This window comes from Oncorhynchus clarkii, chromosome 17, assembly GCF_045791955.1.
Source record: "Oncorhynchus clarkii lewisi isolate Uvic-CL-2024 chromosome 17, UVic_Ocla_1.0, whole genome shotgun sequence".
Lineage (NCBI taxonomy): Eukaryota > Metazoa > Chordata > Actinopteri > Salmoniformes > Salmonidae > Oncorhynchus > Oncorhynchus clarkii.
In genome coordinates, this window is record NC_092163.1 from 6,183,209 (window position 1) to 6,198,384 (window position 15,176).

The 15,176-nt window shown below is 42.0% G+C and overlaps 3 protein-coding genes across 3 annotated transcripts in view; 1 reads left to right on the forward strand and 2 right to left on the reverse strand.

The window, feature by feature from the left end:
- Positions 1 to 15,176, reverse strand: part of LOC139370046 (zinc finger protein 850-like) — a 125,531-nt gene that overhangs the window by 62,922 nt on the left and 47,433 nt on the right. The window lies entirely within an intron of this gene.
- The window catches only part of LOC139370061 (zinc finger protein 665-like), a 166,186-nt gene that overhangs the window by 8,791 nt on the left and 142,219 nt on the right, over positions 1 to 15,176 (forward strand). The window lies entirely within an intron of this gene.
- LOC139369976 (uncharacterized) lies at positions 4,458 to 10,383 on the reverse strand. The gene is made up of 4 exons (XM_071109259.1): positions 10,078 to 10,383; positions 5,229 to 5,396; positions 5,057 to 5,183; positions 4,458 to 4,468 (listed from the first exon to the last, which is right to left on the reverse strand). The coding sequence occupies exons 1-4, from the start codon at positions 10,381 to 10,383 to the stop codon at positions 4,458 to 4,460; spliced, it is 612 nt and encodes a 203-aa protein (XP_070965360.1).

A 15,176-nucleotide genomic window follows, 5' to 3' on the forward strand; every position in this document is an offset into this window, starting at 1 on the left:
GGCTAGGGATTCCGCTAGCGGAACGTTGACAACATCCGGTGAAATTGCAGAGTGCAAAGTATTTTTTTATTTATTAGAAATATTTAACTTTCATGCATTCACAAGAGCAAAGCTTAACTTCTTGTTAATCTAGCCACCATGTCAGATTTCAAAAAGGCTTTACGGCAAAAGCAAACCATGCGATTATCTGAGGACACTACCCCATCAAACAAACACACGACAATCATATTTCAACCCGCCAGGCGCGACACAAACCTCAGAAATAACAATATAATTTGTGCCTTACCTTTGAAGAGCTTCTTCTGTTGGCACTCCAATATGTCCCATAAACATCACAAATGGTCCTTTTGTTCGATTAATTCCGTTGTTATATCTCCAAAATGTCCATTTATTTGGCGCGTTTGATTTAAAAAAAACACTGGTTCCAACTCGCCCAGCATGACTACAAAACATCTAATACGATACCTGTAAATGCTGTCCAAACATTTCAAACAACTTTCCTAATCCAACTTTAGGTATTTTAAAACGTAAATAATAGAGAAAATTTAAGATGGGATAAACTGTGTTCAATACCGGATAAAAACAACATGAAGTGCGTGACCTGGAGCGCGCATCAAAACATTAGAGAGCACTAGGCTGGACCCTCGTTCTGAATAACCGAACTTCTTCATTTCTCTACCGAAAAACATCAACCAATTTCTAAAGACTGTTGACAACTAGTGGAAGCAATAGGAACTGCAACCAAGTGCCACAGAAAACCATTTGAAAACAGAGTCACCTCAACAACAACAAATTCCTCCTGGATGGTTTGTCCTCGGGGTTTCACCTGCCAAATAAGTTATGTTATACGCACAGACATTATTTTAACAGTTTTAGAAACTTTAGAGTGTTTTCTATCCAAACCTACCAATTCTATGAATATCCTAGCTTGGGCAGGTAGCAGGTAGTTTACTTTGGGAACGCTTTTCATCCGGACGTGAAAATACTGCCCCCTATCCCAAACAGGTTATAAGGAATGAAATTCCACAACTTAACTTCTAAAAAGGCATACATGTTAATTGAAATTAATTCCCGGTGATTACCTCATGATGCTACAGTCCTCCTTTAAGACTCCATAATGTTTCATAATTAGATGCTACAGTCCTCCTTTAAGACTCCATAATGCTTAATCATTAGCTGCCATAGTCCTCCTTTAAGACTCCACAATGCTTCATCATTAGCTGTTACAGTCCTCCTTTAAGTCTCCATAATGTTTAGAATGTGTCTGGAAGCGCTACTCTATATATTATACTCTCATCCTTTCGGTTTTATTAATATTAATAATAATGTTATAATAGGTAATAACTAACTTCAATAACTAGGGTTAATACCTGCCTGGCGCACCAACAAAATCTTCATATTTACCCCCCTCTAACAATACCGCTACAGAATTAGCGTAGTAGGCCATGTAACTTAAGGTAATCAGAAATATTTAGGACTAACTTATTCCTTGCCACCCATTCTGAAACTAACTGCAGCTCTATGTTAAGTGTTGCAGTCATTTCAGTCGCTGTAGTAGCTGACGTGTACAGTGTTGAGTCATCCGCATACATAGACTCACTGGCTTTACTCAAATGTCATTGGCATGTTGTTGGTAAAGATTGAAAAAAGTAGGTGCCAAACAGCTGCCCTGGGGAATTCCTGATTCAAACTTGATTTTGTAGCTCTGGGGCGGCAGGTAGCCTAGTGGTTGGAGATTTAGGCCAGTAACCGAAAGATTGCTGGATCGAATCCCCGAGTTGACAAGGTAAAAAACTCTGTCGTAATTGAAAAAAATAATTGAAAAAAATAATTGAAAATAATAATTTGTTCTTAACTGACTTGCCTAGTTAAATAAAGGTTACATTTTAAAAGAAAAACTCTTTATCCACAATATAGCAGGGGGTGTAAAGCCATTTTTATCATCAATTTCGCTCAGCCAAACAGTCATTTGCAAGTGCTGTGCTTGTTGAATGAACTTCCCTATAAGCTAAAAGTCTATATTTGTTTAATGTAAAACAGCATTGTATCTGGTCAAATATTTTTTTCCCAAAATTGTAAGGGTTGGTAACAGGCTGATTGGTCAGCTATTTAAGCCAGTAAAGGGAGCTTTACTATTCTTGGGTAGTGGAATGACTTTAGCTTCCCTCCAGGCCTGAGGGCACACACTTTCTAGTAGGCTTAAAATAAAGACAAGGCAAATAGGAATGGCAATATCGGCCGCTATTATCCTCAATTTTCCATCCACGTTGTCAGACACCAGTGACTTGTCATTGTAGATTTTATTTGCGCAAAATTTCATTGAAGATACTCCAAAGCTTTTTACTATCATTCTTCATGTCATTTATCTTTGTTTCATTGTGTACTTTCTTCTTTTTATTCAGTTTAGTCAAATGATGTCTCAATTTGCAATAGGTTTGCCAATCAGTTATTCAGCCAGACCTATATGCCATCTCTTTTGCCTCCCTCTTCATCATACCATTTTTAAATTCCTCATCAATCCACGTGGATTTAACAATTTTTACAGTCATTTTGTTAATGGGTGCTGCTTATTAGTAGCTGGTATAAGCAGTTTCAAACGTGTCAAGGGCAGTGTCTGGTTGCTCATCATTACACACCACGGACCAACAAATATTATTTACATCAACAACATAGGAATCACTACAAAAAAAATGTATGACCTCTTATACCGTAATTGCTGGACTATTAAGCGCACTTGAATATAAACCGCACCCACTGAATTATTAAAAAATCTGTATTTTGTACATAAATAAGCCGCACATGTCTATAAGCCGCAGGTGCTTACCGGTACATTGAAACAAATTAACTTGGTCACTATCTTCCTCCTCCTGTGCACTGAAACCACTGAAGTCATCTCCTTCGGTGTCGGAGATGAATAGCCTCAGAATTTCTTCATCCGATGTTGGATCGTTTTCATTGTCGCTCTCGTCACTTTCATCCGGAGGCAAATACCCCGCTGAGCTCATGCTGCCCCTTCAACACGCAGCAGTCCAGCCTTTCGAAACCCGTTGATGATAGTGGATTTTTTGACAATGCTCCACGCTGTCAGGACCCACTGGCAGACTTTACCATAAGTTGCTCTTCGCATGCGGCCCATTTTAGTGAAGGATTTCTCCCCACTTGTCATCCAAGCCTCCCACTGAACAAGGAGCGCCACCTTAAATGCACGATTTACACTGATGTCGAGTGGCTGCAAATACTTTGGGCCATCTGCTTTTCTTCCCTCTGAAAGCTTTTGTTGTCTTTTTGCACTGAGTCAGTTCCTCACGCTGCTGTTTCCAACGTCTTATCATCGACTCATTAAGGCCAAGCTCCCATGCAGCAGCTCTATTTCCTTTTCCAACAGCCAGATCGATCGCCTTCAACTTGAAAGCTGCATCATATGCATTTATCCGTGTCTTTGCCATGATGAGGGTGACAAAAATTACTACCGTAATCAGAATGATGGGAAGTTTGAGCGCGCTCGATTTACGTCACATTATGTGACGGTGCTCAGTTTTTTGGCGGCATGAATCTTGTGAAAGCGGGAAAAATCCATAAATTAGCCGCGTCATTGTATAAACCGCGAGGTTCAAAGGTTGGGAATAAAGTAGCGGCTTATAGTCCGGAAATTACGGTACACAATATTAGTCCCAGCCTTTGGAACGGTGGTTTTCCTAGACATGGCTCCTATATTGTGATCACTACATCTGATGGATCTGGACACTGCTTTAAAACCCATTTCTGCAGCATTAGTAAAGATATGATCAAACCATGTTGATGATTTCATTCCTCTACTGTTTGTCACTACCCTGGTAGGTTGATTGATAACCTGAACAAGGTTGCCGGCACTGGTTACAGTTTGAAGCTTTCGTTTGAGTGGGCAGCCTGATCACAGCTTTCCTCCAGTATTAGTTAATTAATTACCAAAGTCTTGAGTTTAGTTTGCCTGTTCTACAGTCTTTTAAAAATAGGGGCGTTGACTGGGACAGGCAATGTAACATCCATAATGTTTTAAGGAAAAGTTTTTGTAAAACAAGCACCTTACATTGGATCATCTTGAAACATTCTCTCCAAAGCTAACTTTCATCAAGGTTTTATATGGTCTATTGGTTTCTCTCTTTTCATTGGCAGAATCCTTTTTCAGTGTTATGATATTCATAACATCCACTCTATCTTCCTGTCAACTAACAGAACTCTGCTGGTTGTCCTGGTAACAGATACCGGTGGGCAGATCTATTGTATTTGTTCAAACTAAACTACAGCACTTACTTTGATGAGTCAAATCTGATCCTTTCTTCTCTTCTCCTCCTCTCACAGTTCCACTCAGCCCCATTTTTTTCCTGAAGTCCACCAGCAGCACAGACAACCTCTTCATACCCAGCAGTAAGGTGCTACCGGGAGAGGCACGACGCGGGGACTCCGGGAGGGAGGAAGGGCTAGCATTGTCCTAGTAACCATAAAGAGGGGACACAGACACATGTCATTATGTGCTTTACAGAAACCCAGCCCAGACCCAGATAGAGCAAGCTGTATGCTAGACCAGACCAAGCTGTATGCTAGACCAGATCAAGCTGTATGCTAGACCAAACCAAGCTGTATGCTAGACCAGACCAAGCTGTACCATCTGGTGTTCTGATCTGGAGAGACTCTTCTCTGCCTCGTCAGCATCAGGATGTTGTTGAGGCTCCCCAGAGGATCCACCATAGTCATGTCTCTCTCCTGTGTGAACGAGAACATCAAAATGAGTAGTAAACTCCCTTTGATATTTTAAGTAGAACATATGCTTCAATATTGAATTTTAAAAGCCTGTTATACTAGATGAGGGGAACTTTAATATAGACAACATGGAGAATTCAATACATCTAATTGAAAAGTCCCTAAAATATATGAACCAATGGCAGATTGACCCTTTAACAATTCCTACAGTACTGAACAACATATTCAAGTGTAGAACTTCAGTAGAATGCCCCTTAAAAACCACACATTAGTTCAACAACTGCATAGTTTGTGCCCCTGTTTTTAAGACAGTACTCACTGATGATAATCGGATATTCTGTCTCCTCCTCTTTCACTCCCAAAACGTCTTCCTCCTTCACCTTTATTGAGACAGCATCCTCTTCCTCTCTAAAAGGTTCATTCTCTTCTATCACTATAACAGCCTCCTCTTCCTCCTTTTTCATTCTGAAATGTTCTTCCACTATAACAGCATCTTCTTCCTTCACTATAACAGTCTCCTCTTCCTCCTTTTTCATTCTGAAATGTTCTTTCACTATAACAGCATCTTCTTCCTTCACTATAACAGTCTCATCTTCCTCCTTTTTCATTCTAAAAGGTTCTTTCTCTTCTTTCACTGTAACATCCTCCTCTTCTTCAATGTTCATTGCCAGAGCTTCTTTCTGCAAACAGCAGACCTCCTCTTCTATAGCAGGGGATGAGTACTTTAATGAACTCATGGTCAGGGATGTTAGCTAGCTAGTTAGCATTAGCGACTAGCCTCGTGCTCGGCTCAGCATCAATCTTTATCAAGTTTGCAAATGAGGTTACAGTTAACCAGTTAATACGTCAACAGAACTGTGTTTAAAACACTGAGATTAGATAATGTACATTAAGATGGTCTAAATCGTCAATCTTTCACTTTTATGTTGGCTAGCAAGCTACCGAGGTGGTTGAAAGAGTAGCCGCGTCGTTGTTCCTGAAGAAGCGTCCGTCCAGTCCATTATACGTCACGGAAGAATCATCACCTGAAAGACGCTCATCGCCATCTGCTGTCTGGAGTGGGTAACGCAGTTTGGAAACAATACACAATACACTACACTTTTGTATTGGAAAGAACGTACCGTAATTTCTAATATCTAAAAAGGATTAAACTTTTTTACATGTTTTATCATTTTTATTTTTATGAAAATCACTGAGGAGGGTCCTCCCCTTCCTCCTCTCAGGAGCCTCCACTTCCTCCTCTGAGGAGCCTCCCCTTCCTCCTCTCAGGAGCGTCCCCTTCCTCCTCTGAGGAGCATCCCCTTCCTCCTCCGAGGAGCCTCCCCTGCACGCAAAGGACATCCAGCCAACTTGTGTGGGAAGCATTGGAGTCAACATGGGCCAGCATCCCTGTGGAAAGCTTTCGACACCTTGTAGAGTCCATGCCCCGACGAATTGAGGCTAATCTGAGGGAGAAAGAGGAGGGTCCAACTTCATATTAGGAAGGTGTTCGAAATGTTTGGTATAATCAGTGGATATATCTGCCATTTAGCAGACACTTTTATCGAAAGGGATTTGCAGTCATGTTTGCAAACAATTAACATATGGATGGTCCCAGGAATCAAACCCACTACCCTGGTTTAACAAGCACTATACTCCACCAACTGAGCTACAGGACCACAAGGAATGATCAAGGAATGACGCAGATAAACACACACAGTCTGAGTTTCAAAAATATAATTGAATCAAAGACCGTAACATTGAAACTGACGTACTTCATATTAGACGTAGACCGATTAATTAGGGCCGATTTCAAGTTTGTATAAACAATTTATACCGAACGGTTCCGTATTTCACTGAAATAATAAACGTATTCTTTTCGTAATGATAGTTTCTGTATTCGACCATATTAATGACCAAAGGCTCGTATTTCTGTGTTTATGTTATAATTAAGTCTATGATCTGATAGAGCAGTCTGACTGAGCGATTGTAGGCAGCAGCAGGCTCGTAAGCATTCATTCAAACAGCACTTTCGTGCGTTTTGCCAGCAGCTCTTCGCAAGCACAGCGCTGTTTATGACTTCATGCCTATCAGCCTAATGGCTGGTGTAACCAATGTGAAATGGCTAGCTAGTTAGCGGGCGCACGCTAATAGCGTTTCAAACGTCACTCACTCTGAGACTTGGAGTAGTTGTTCCCCTTGCTCTGCAAGGGCCTGCGGCTTTTGTGGAGCGATGGGTAACGCTGCTTCGAGTGTGGCTGTTGTCGATGTGTTCCTGGTTCGAGCCCAGGTAGGGGCGAGGAGAGGGACGGAAGCTATACTGTTACACTGGCAATACTAGAGTGCCTATAAGAACATCCAATAGTCAAAGGTATATGAAATACAAATGGTATAGAGAGAAAGACAAGGCAAATAGGAATGGCAATATCGGCCGCTATTATCCTCAATTTTCCATCCACGTTGTCAGACACCAGTGACTTGTCATTGTAGATTTTATTTGCGCAAAATTTCATTGAAGATACTCCAAAGCTTTTTACTATCATTCTTCATGTCATTTATCTTTGTTTCATTGTGTACTTTCTTCTTTTTATTCAGTTTAGTCAAATGATGTCTCAATTTGCAATAGGTTTGCCAATCAGTTATTCAGCCAGACCTATATGCCATCTCTTTTGCCTCCCTCTTCATCATACCATTTTTAAATTCCTCATCAATCCACGTGGATTTAACAATTTTTACAGTCATTTTGTTAATGGGTGCTGCTTATTAGTAGCTGGTATAAGCAGTTTCAAACGTGTCAAGGGCAGTGTCTGGTTGCTCATCATTACACACCACGGACCAACAAATATTATTTACATCAACAACATAGGAATCACTACAAAAAAAATGTATGACCTCTTATACCGTAATTGCTGGACTATTAAGCGCACTTGAATATAAACCGCACCCACTGAATTATTAAAAAATCTGTATTTTGTACATAAATAAGCCGCACATGTCTATAAGCCGCAGGTGCTTACCGGTACATTGAAACAAATTAACTTGGTCACTATCTTCCTCCTCCTGTGCACTGAAACCACTGAAGTCATCTCCTTCGGTGTCGGAGATGAATAGCCTCAGAATTTCTTCATCCGATGTTGGATCGTTTTCATTGTCGCTCTCGTCACTTTCATCCGGAGGCAAATACCCCGCTGAGCTCATGCTGCCCCTTCAACACGCAGCAGTCCAGCCTTTCGAAACCCGTTGATGATAGTGGATTTTTTGACAATGCTCCACGCTGTCAGGACCCACTGGCAGACTTTACCATAAGTTGCTCTTCGCATGCGGCCCATTTTAGTGAAGGATTTCTCCCCACTTGTCATCCAAGCCTCCCACTGAACAAGGAGCGCCACCTTAAATGCACGATTTACACTGATGTCGAGTGGCTGCAAATACTTTGGGCCATCTGCTTTTCTTCCCTCTGAAAGCTTTTGTTGTCTTTTTGCACTGAGTCAGTTCCTCACGCTGCTGTTTCCAACGTCTTATCATCGACTCATTAAGGCCAAGCTCCCATGCAGCAGCTCTATTTCCTTTTCCAACAGCCAGATCGATCGCCTTCAACTTGAAAGCTGCATCATATGCATTTATCCGTGTCTTTGCCATGATGAGGGTGACAAAAATTACTACCGTAATCAGAATGATGGGAAGTTTGAGCGCGCTCGATTTACGTCACATTATGTGACGGTGCTCAGTTTTTTGGCGGCATGAATCTTGTGAAAGCGGGAAAAATCCATAAATTAGCCGCGTCATTGTATAAACCGCGAGGTTCAAAGGTTGGGAATAAAGTAGCGGCTTATAGTCCGGAAATTACGGTACACAATATTAGTCCCAGCCTTTGGAACGGTGGTTTTCCTAGACATGGCTCCTATATTGTGATCACTACATCTGATGGATCTGGACACTGCTTTAAAACCCATTTCTGCAGCATTAGTAAAGATATGATCAAACCATGTTGATGATTTCATTCCTCTACTGTTTGTCACTACCCTGGTAGGTTGATTGATAACCTGAACAAGGTTGCCGGCACTGGTTACAGTTTGAAGCTTTCGTTTGAGTGGGCAGCCTGATCACAGCTTTCCTCCAGTATTAGTTAATTAATTACCAAAGTCTTGAGTTTAGTTTGCCTGTTCTACAGTCTTTTAAAAATAGGGGCGTTGACTGGGACAGGCAATGTAACATCCATAATGTTTTAAGGAAAAGTTTTTGTAAAACAAGCACCTTACATTGGATCATCTTGAAACATTCTCTCCAAAGCTAACTTTCATCAAGGTTTTATATGGTCTATTGGTTTCTCTCTTTTCATTGGCAGAATCCTTTTTCAGTGTTATGATATTCATAACATCCACTCTATCTTCCTGTCAACTAACAGAACTCTGCTGGTTGTCCTGGTAACAGATACCGGTGGGCAGATCTATTGTATTTGTTCAAACTAAACTACAGCACTTACTTTGATGAGTCAAATCTGATCCTTTCTTCTCTTCTCCTCCTCTCACAGTTCCACTCAGCCCCATTTTTTTCCTGAAGTCCACCAGCAGCACAGACAACCTCTTCATACCCAGCAGTAAGGTGCTACCGGGAGAGGCACGACGCGGGGACTCCGGGAGGGAGGAAGGGCTAGCATTGTCCTAGTAACCATAAAGAGGGGACACAGACACATGTCATTATGTGCTTTACAGAAACCCAGCCCAGACCCAGATAGAGCAAGCTGTATGCTAGACCAGACCAAGCTGTATGCTAGACCAGATCAAGCTGTATGCTAGACCAAACCAAGCTGTATGCTAGACCAGACCAAGCTGTACCATCTGGTGTTCTGATCTGGAGAGACTCTTCTCTGCCTCGTCAGCATCAGGATGTTGTTGAGGCTCCCCAGAGGATCCACCATAGTCATGTCTCTCTCCTGTGTGAACGAGAACATCAAAATGAGTAGTAAACTCCCTTTGATATTTTAAGTAGAACATATGCTTCAATATTGAATTTTAAAAGCCTGTTATACTAGATGAGGGGAACTTTAATATAGACAACATGGAGAATTCAATACATCTAATTGAAAAGTCCCTAAAATATATGAACCAATGGCAGATTGACCCTTTAACAATTCCTACAGTACTGAACAACATATTCAAGTGTAGAACTTCAGTAGAATGCCCCTTAAAAACCACACATTAGTTCAACAACTGCATAGTTTGTGCCCCTGTTTTTAAGACAGTACTCACTGATGATAATCGGATATTCTGTCTCCTCCTCTTTCACTCCCAAAACGTCTTCCTCCTTCACCTTTATTGAGACAGCATCCTCTTCCTCTCTAAAAGGTTCATTCTCTTCTATCACTATAACAGCCTCCTCTTCCTCCTTTTTCATTCTGAAATGTTCTTCCACTATAACAGCATCTTCTTCCTTCACTATAACAGTCTCCTCTTCCTCCTTTTTCATTCTGAAATGTTCTTTCACTATAACAGCATCTTCTTCCTTCACTATAACAGTCTCATCTTCCTCCTTTTTCATTCTAAAAGGTTCTTTCTCTTCTTTCACTGTAACATCCTCCTCTTCTTCAATGTTCATTGCCAGAGCTTCTTTCTGCAAACAGCAGACCTCCTCTTCTATAGCAGGGGATGAGTACTTTAATGAACTCATGGTCAGGGATGTTAGCTAGCTAGTTAGCATTAGCGACTAGCCTCGTGCTCGGCTCAGCATCAATCTTTATCAAGTTTGCAAATGAGGTTACAGTTAACCAGTTAATACGTCAACAGAACTGTGTTTAAAACACTGAGATTAGATAATGTACATTAAGATGGTCTAAATCGTCAATCTTTCACTTTTATGTTGGCTAGCAAGCTACCGAGGTGGTTGAAAGAGTAGCCGCGTCGTTGTTCCTGAAGAAGCGTCCGTCCAGTCCATTATACGTCACGGAAGAATCATCACCTGAAAGACGCTCATCGCCATCTGCTGTCTGGAGTGGGTAACGCAGTTTGGAAACAATACACAATACACTACACTTTTGTATTGGAAAGAACGTACCGTAATTTCTAATATCTAAAAAGGATTAAACTTTTTTACATGTTTTATCATTTTTATTTTTATGAAAATCACTGAGGAGGGTCCTCCCCTTCCTCCTCTCAGGAGCCTCCACTTCCTCCTCTGAGGAGCCTCCCCTTCCTCCTCTCAGGAGCGTCCCCTTCCTCCTCTGAGGAGCATCCCCTTCCTCCTCCGAGGAGCCTCCCCTGCACGCAAAGGACATCCAGCCAACTTGTGTGGGAAGCATTGGAGTCAACATGGGCCAGCATCCCTGTGGAAAGCTTTCGACACCTTGTAGAGTCCATGCCCCGACGAATTGAGGCTAATCTGAGGGAGAAAGAGGAGGGTCCAACTTCATATTAGGAAGGTGTTCGAAATGTTTGGTATAATCAGTGGATATATCTGCCATTTAGCAGACACTTTTATCGAAAGGGATTTGCAGTCATGTTTGCAAACAATTAACATATGGATGGTCCCAGGAATCAAACCCACTACCCTGGTTTAACAAGCACTATACTCCACCAACTGAGCTACAGGACCACAAGGAATGATCAAGGAATGACGCAGATAAACACACACAGTCTGAGTTTCAAAAATATAATTGAATCAAAGACCGTAACATTGAAACTGACGTACTTCATATTAGACGTAGACCGATTAATTAGGGCCGATTTCAAGTTTGTATAAACAATTTATACCGAACGGTTCCGTATTTCACTGAAATAATAAACGTATTCTTTTCGTAATGATAGTTTCTGTATTCGACCATATTAATGACCAAAGGCTCGTATTTCTGTGTTTATGTTATAATTAAGTCTATGATCTGATAGAGCAGTCTGACTGAGCGATTGTAGGCAGCAGCAGGCTCGTAAGCATTCATTCAAACAGCACTTTCGTGCGTTTTGCCAGCAGCTCTTCGCAAGCACAGCGCTGTTTATGACTTCATGCCTATCAGCCTAATGGCTGGTGTAACCAATGTGAAATGGCTAGCTAGTTAGCGGGCGCACGCTAATAGCGTTTCAAACGTCACTCACTCTGAGACTTGGAGTAGTTGTTCCCCTTGCTCTGCAAGGGCCTGCGGCTTTTGTGGAGCGATGGGTAACGCTGCTTCGAGTGTGGCTGTTGTCGATGTGTTCCTGGTTCGAGCCCAGGTAGGGGCGAGGAGAGGGACGGAAGCTATACTGTTACACTGGCAATACTAGAGTGCCTATAAGAACATCCAATAGTCAAAGGTATATGAAATACAAATGGTATAGAGAGAAATAGTTCTATAAATACTATATTAACTCCAACCGAAAACCTCTTACCTGGGAATATTGAAGTCTTCTGTTAAAAGGAACCACCAGCTTTCATATGTCCTCATGTTCTGTGCAAGGAACTCAAACGTTAGCTTTTTTACATGGCACATATTGCCATTTATTTACTTCTCCGACACTTTGTTTTTGCATTATTTAAACCAAATTGAACATGTTTCATAATTTATTTGAGGCTAAATAGATTTTTATTGATGTATTATATTAAGTTAAATAAGTGTTCATTCAGTATTGTTGTAATTGTCATTATTAGAAAAACAAACAAAAAAATAGTCCAATTAATCGCTCTAATAATCGGTATCAGCGTTGAAAAATCATAATCGGTCGAACTCTACTCCACATTTAGTTAAAATCAAATATTATTTGTCACATGCGCTGAATACAACAGGTGTAATGCTTACTGACAAGCCCTTAACCAACAATGTAGTTAAGAAAAATAAGGGTTAAGAAAATACTTCCTAAATTAAAAAAAGTAACACAATAAAAAAACAATAACGAGACAAAATACAGAGTCAATGTGGAGGCTATATACAGGAGGTACCAGTACAGAGTTAATGTGGAGGCTATATACAGGGGGTACTAGTACAGAGTCAATGTGGAGGCTGTATACAGGAGGTACCAGTACAGAGTCAATGTGGAGGCTGTATACAGGGGTACCAGTACAGAGTCAATGTGGAGGCTATATACAGGGGGTACCAGTACAGAGTCAATGTGGAGGTTATATACAGGGGGTACCAGTACAGAGTCAATGTGGAGGCTATATACAGGGGGTACCAGTACAGAGTCAATGTGGAGGCTATATACAGGAGGTACCAGTACAGAGTCAATGTGGAGGCTATATACAGGAGGTACCAGTACAGAGTCAATGTGGAGGCTATATACAGGGGGTACCAGTACAGAGTCAATGTGGAGGCTATATACAGGGGGTACCAGTGCAGAGTCAATGTGGAGGCTATATACAGGGGGTACCAGTACAGAGTCAATGTGGAGGCTATATACAGGGGGTACCAGTACAGAGTCAATGTGGAGGCTATATACAGGGGGTACCAGTACAGAGTCAATGTGGAGGCTATATACAGGGGTACCAGTACAGAGTCAATGTGGAGGCTATATACAGGGGGTACCAGTACAGAGTCAATGTGGAGGCTATATACAGGGGGTACCAGTACAGAGTCAATGTGGAGGCTATATACAGGGGGTACCAGTACAGAGTCAATGTGGAGGCTATATACAGGGGGTACCAGTACAGAGTCAATGTGGAGGCTATATACAGGGGGTACCAGTACAGAGTCAATGTGGAGGCTATATACAGGGGGTACCAGTACAGAGTCAATGTGGAGGCTATATACAGGGGGTACCAGTACAGAGTCAATGTGGAGGCTATATACAGGAGGTACCAGTACAGAGTTAATGTGGAGGCTATATACAGGAGGTACCAGTACATAGTCAATGTGGAGGCTGTATACAGGGGGTACCAGTACAGAGTCAATGTGGAGGCTATATACAGGAGGTACCAGTACATAGTCAATGTGGAGGCTGTATACAGGGGGTACCAGTACAGAGTCAATGTGGAGGCTATATACAGGAGGTACCAGTACAGAGTTAATGTGGAGGCTATATATAGGAGATACCAGTAGAGAGTCAATGTGGAGGCTATATACAGGAGGTACCAGTACATAGTCAATGTGGAGGCTGTATACAGGAGGTACCAGTACATAGTCAATGTGGAGGCTATATACAGGGGGTACCAGTACAGAGTCAATGTGGAGGCTATATACAGGAGGTACCAGTACAGAGTTAATGTGGAGGCTATATATAGGAGATACCAGTAGAGAGTCAATGTGGAGGCTATATACAGGAGGTACCAGTACATAGTCAATGTGGAGGCTATATACAGGGGGTACCAGTACAGAGTCAATGTGGAGGCTATATACAGGAGGTACCAGTACATAGTCAATGTGGAGGCTGTATACAGGGGTACCAGTACATAGTCAATGTGGAGACTATATACAGGAGGTACCAGTACAGAGTTAATGTGGAGGCTATATACAGGGGGTACCAGTACAGAGTCAATGTGGAGGCTATATACAGGGGGTACCAGTACAGAGTCAATGTGGAGACTACATACAGGAGGTACCAGTACAGAGTCAATGTGGAGACTATATACAGGGGGTACCAGTACAGAGTCAATGTGGAGGCTATATACAGGAGGTACCAGTACAGAGTTAATGTGGAGGCTATATACAGGGGGTACCAGTACAGAGTCAATGTGAAGGCTATATACGGGGGGTACCAGTACAGAGTCAATGTGGAGGCTATGTACAGGAGATACCAGTAGAGTCAATGTGGAGGCTATATATAGGAGGTACCAGTACAGGGTCAATGTGAAGGCTATATATAGGAGATACCAGTAGAGAGTCAATGTGGAGGCTATATACAGGGGGTACCAGTACAGTGTCAATGTGGAGGCTATGCTTTGTTGTTGTCAGTGATCAGGCCTGATGACACTGTTGTGTCATCAGCGAACTTAATGATGGTGTGGGAGTCGTGTCTGGCCATGCAGTCATGAGTGAACAGGGAGTACAGGAGGGGGCTGAGCATGCACCCCTGAGGGGCCCCCTGTGATGAGGATCAGCGTGGCAGATGTGTTGTTACTTACTCCTACCACCTGGGGGTGGCCCGTCAGGAAGTCCAGGATCCAGTTACCAGGTTCCTAAGCTTAGAGATGAGCTTTGAGGGCACTATGGTGTTGAAAGCGGAGCTGTAGTCATTGAATAGCATTCTCACCTTTTTTATTTTTTATCTAGGCAAGTCAGTTAAAGAACAAATTCTTATTTACAATGACAGCCTATGAAAGTGGGTTAACTTGTCACGAATCACGTCGAAGATGGTGCCTCTTCCTGTTCGGGCGGCGCTCGGCAGCCTACTAGCTGCCATCGATTCCCTTTCCTTTTTGTTTCTGTTAGTTGGGTCTAATTGGTAACACCTGTTTTGAGTTTAGTTTTGTTTGTAGGCTATTTAAGGGCACTAGGCCTGCTGGCTATTGTGCGGGCTTGTTCTCTGTTTTATGGTGTTGGTTTATTTTGTGGTCTCTATTTT

What these genes read in the sequence shown, in the direction of transcription:
- LOC139369976 (XM_071109259.1), bottom strand. Translation starts at nt 10,383, where the DNA reads ATGAGTTCATTAAAGTACTCATCCCCTGCTATAGAAGAGGAGGTCTGC. An exon ending in AAGAGGAGGCTGTTATAGTG is followed by an intron (nt 5,397 to 10,077) that starts ATAGAAGAGAAT and finishes CTGGCAATGAAC; the next exon opens with ATTGAAGAAGAGGAGGATGT. An exon ending in TTATAGTGAAGGAAGAAGAT is followed by an intron (nt 5,184 to 5,228) that starts GCTGTTATAGTG and finishes AAGGAGGAAGAG; the next exon opens with GAGGCTGTTATAGTGATAGA.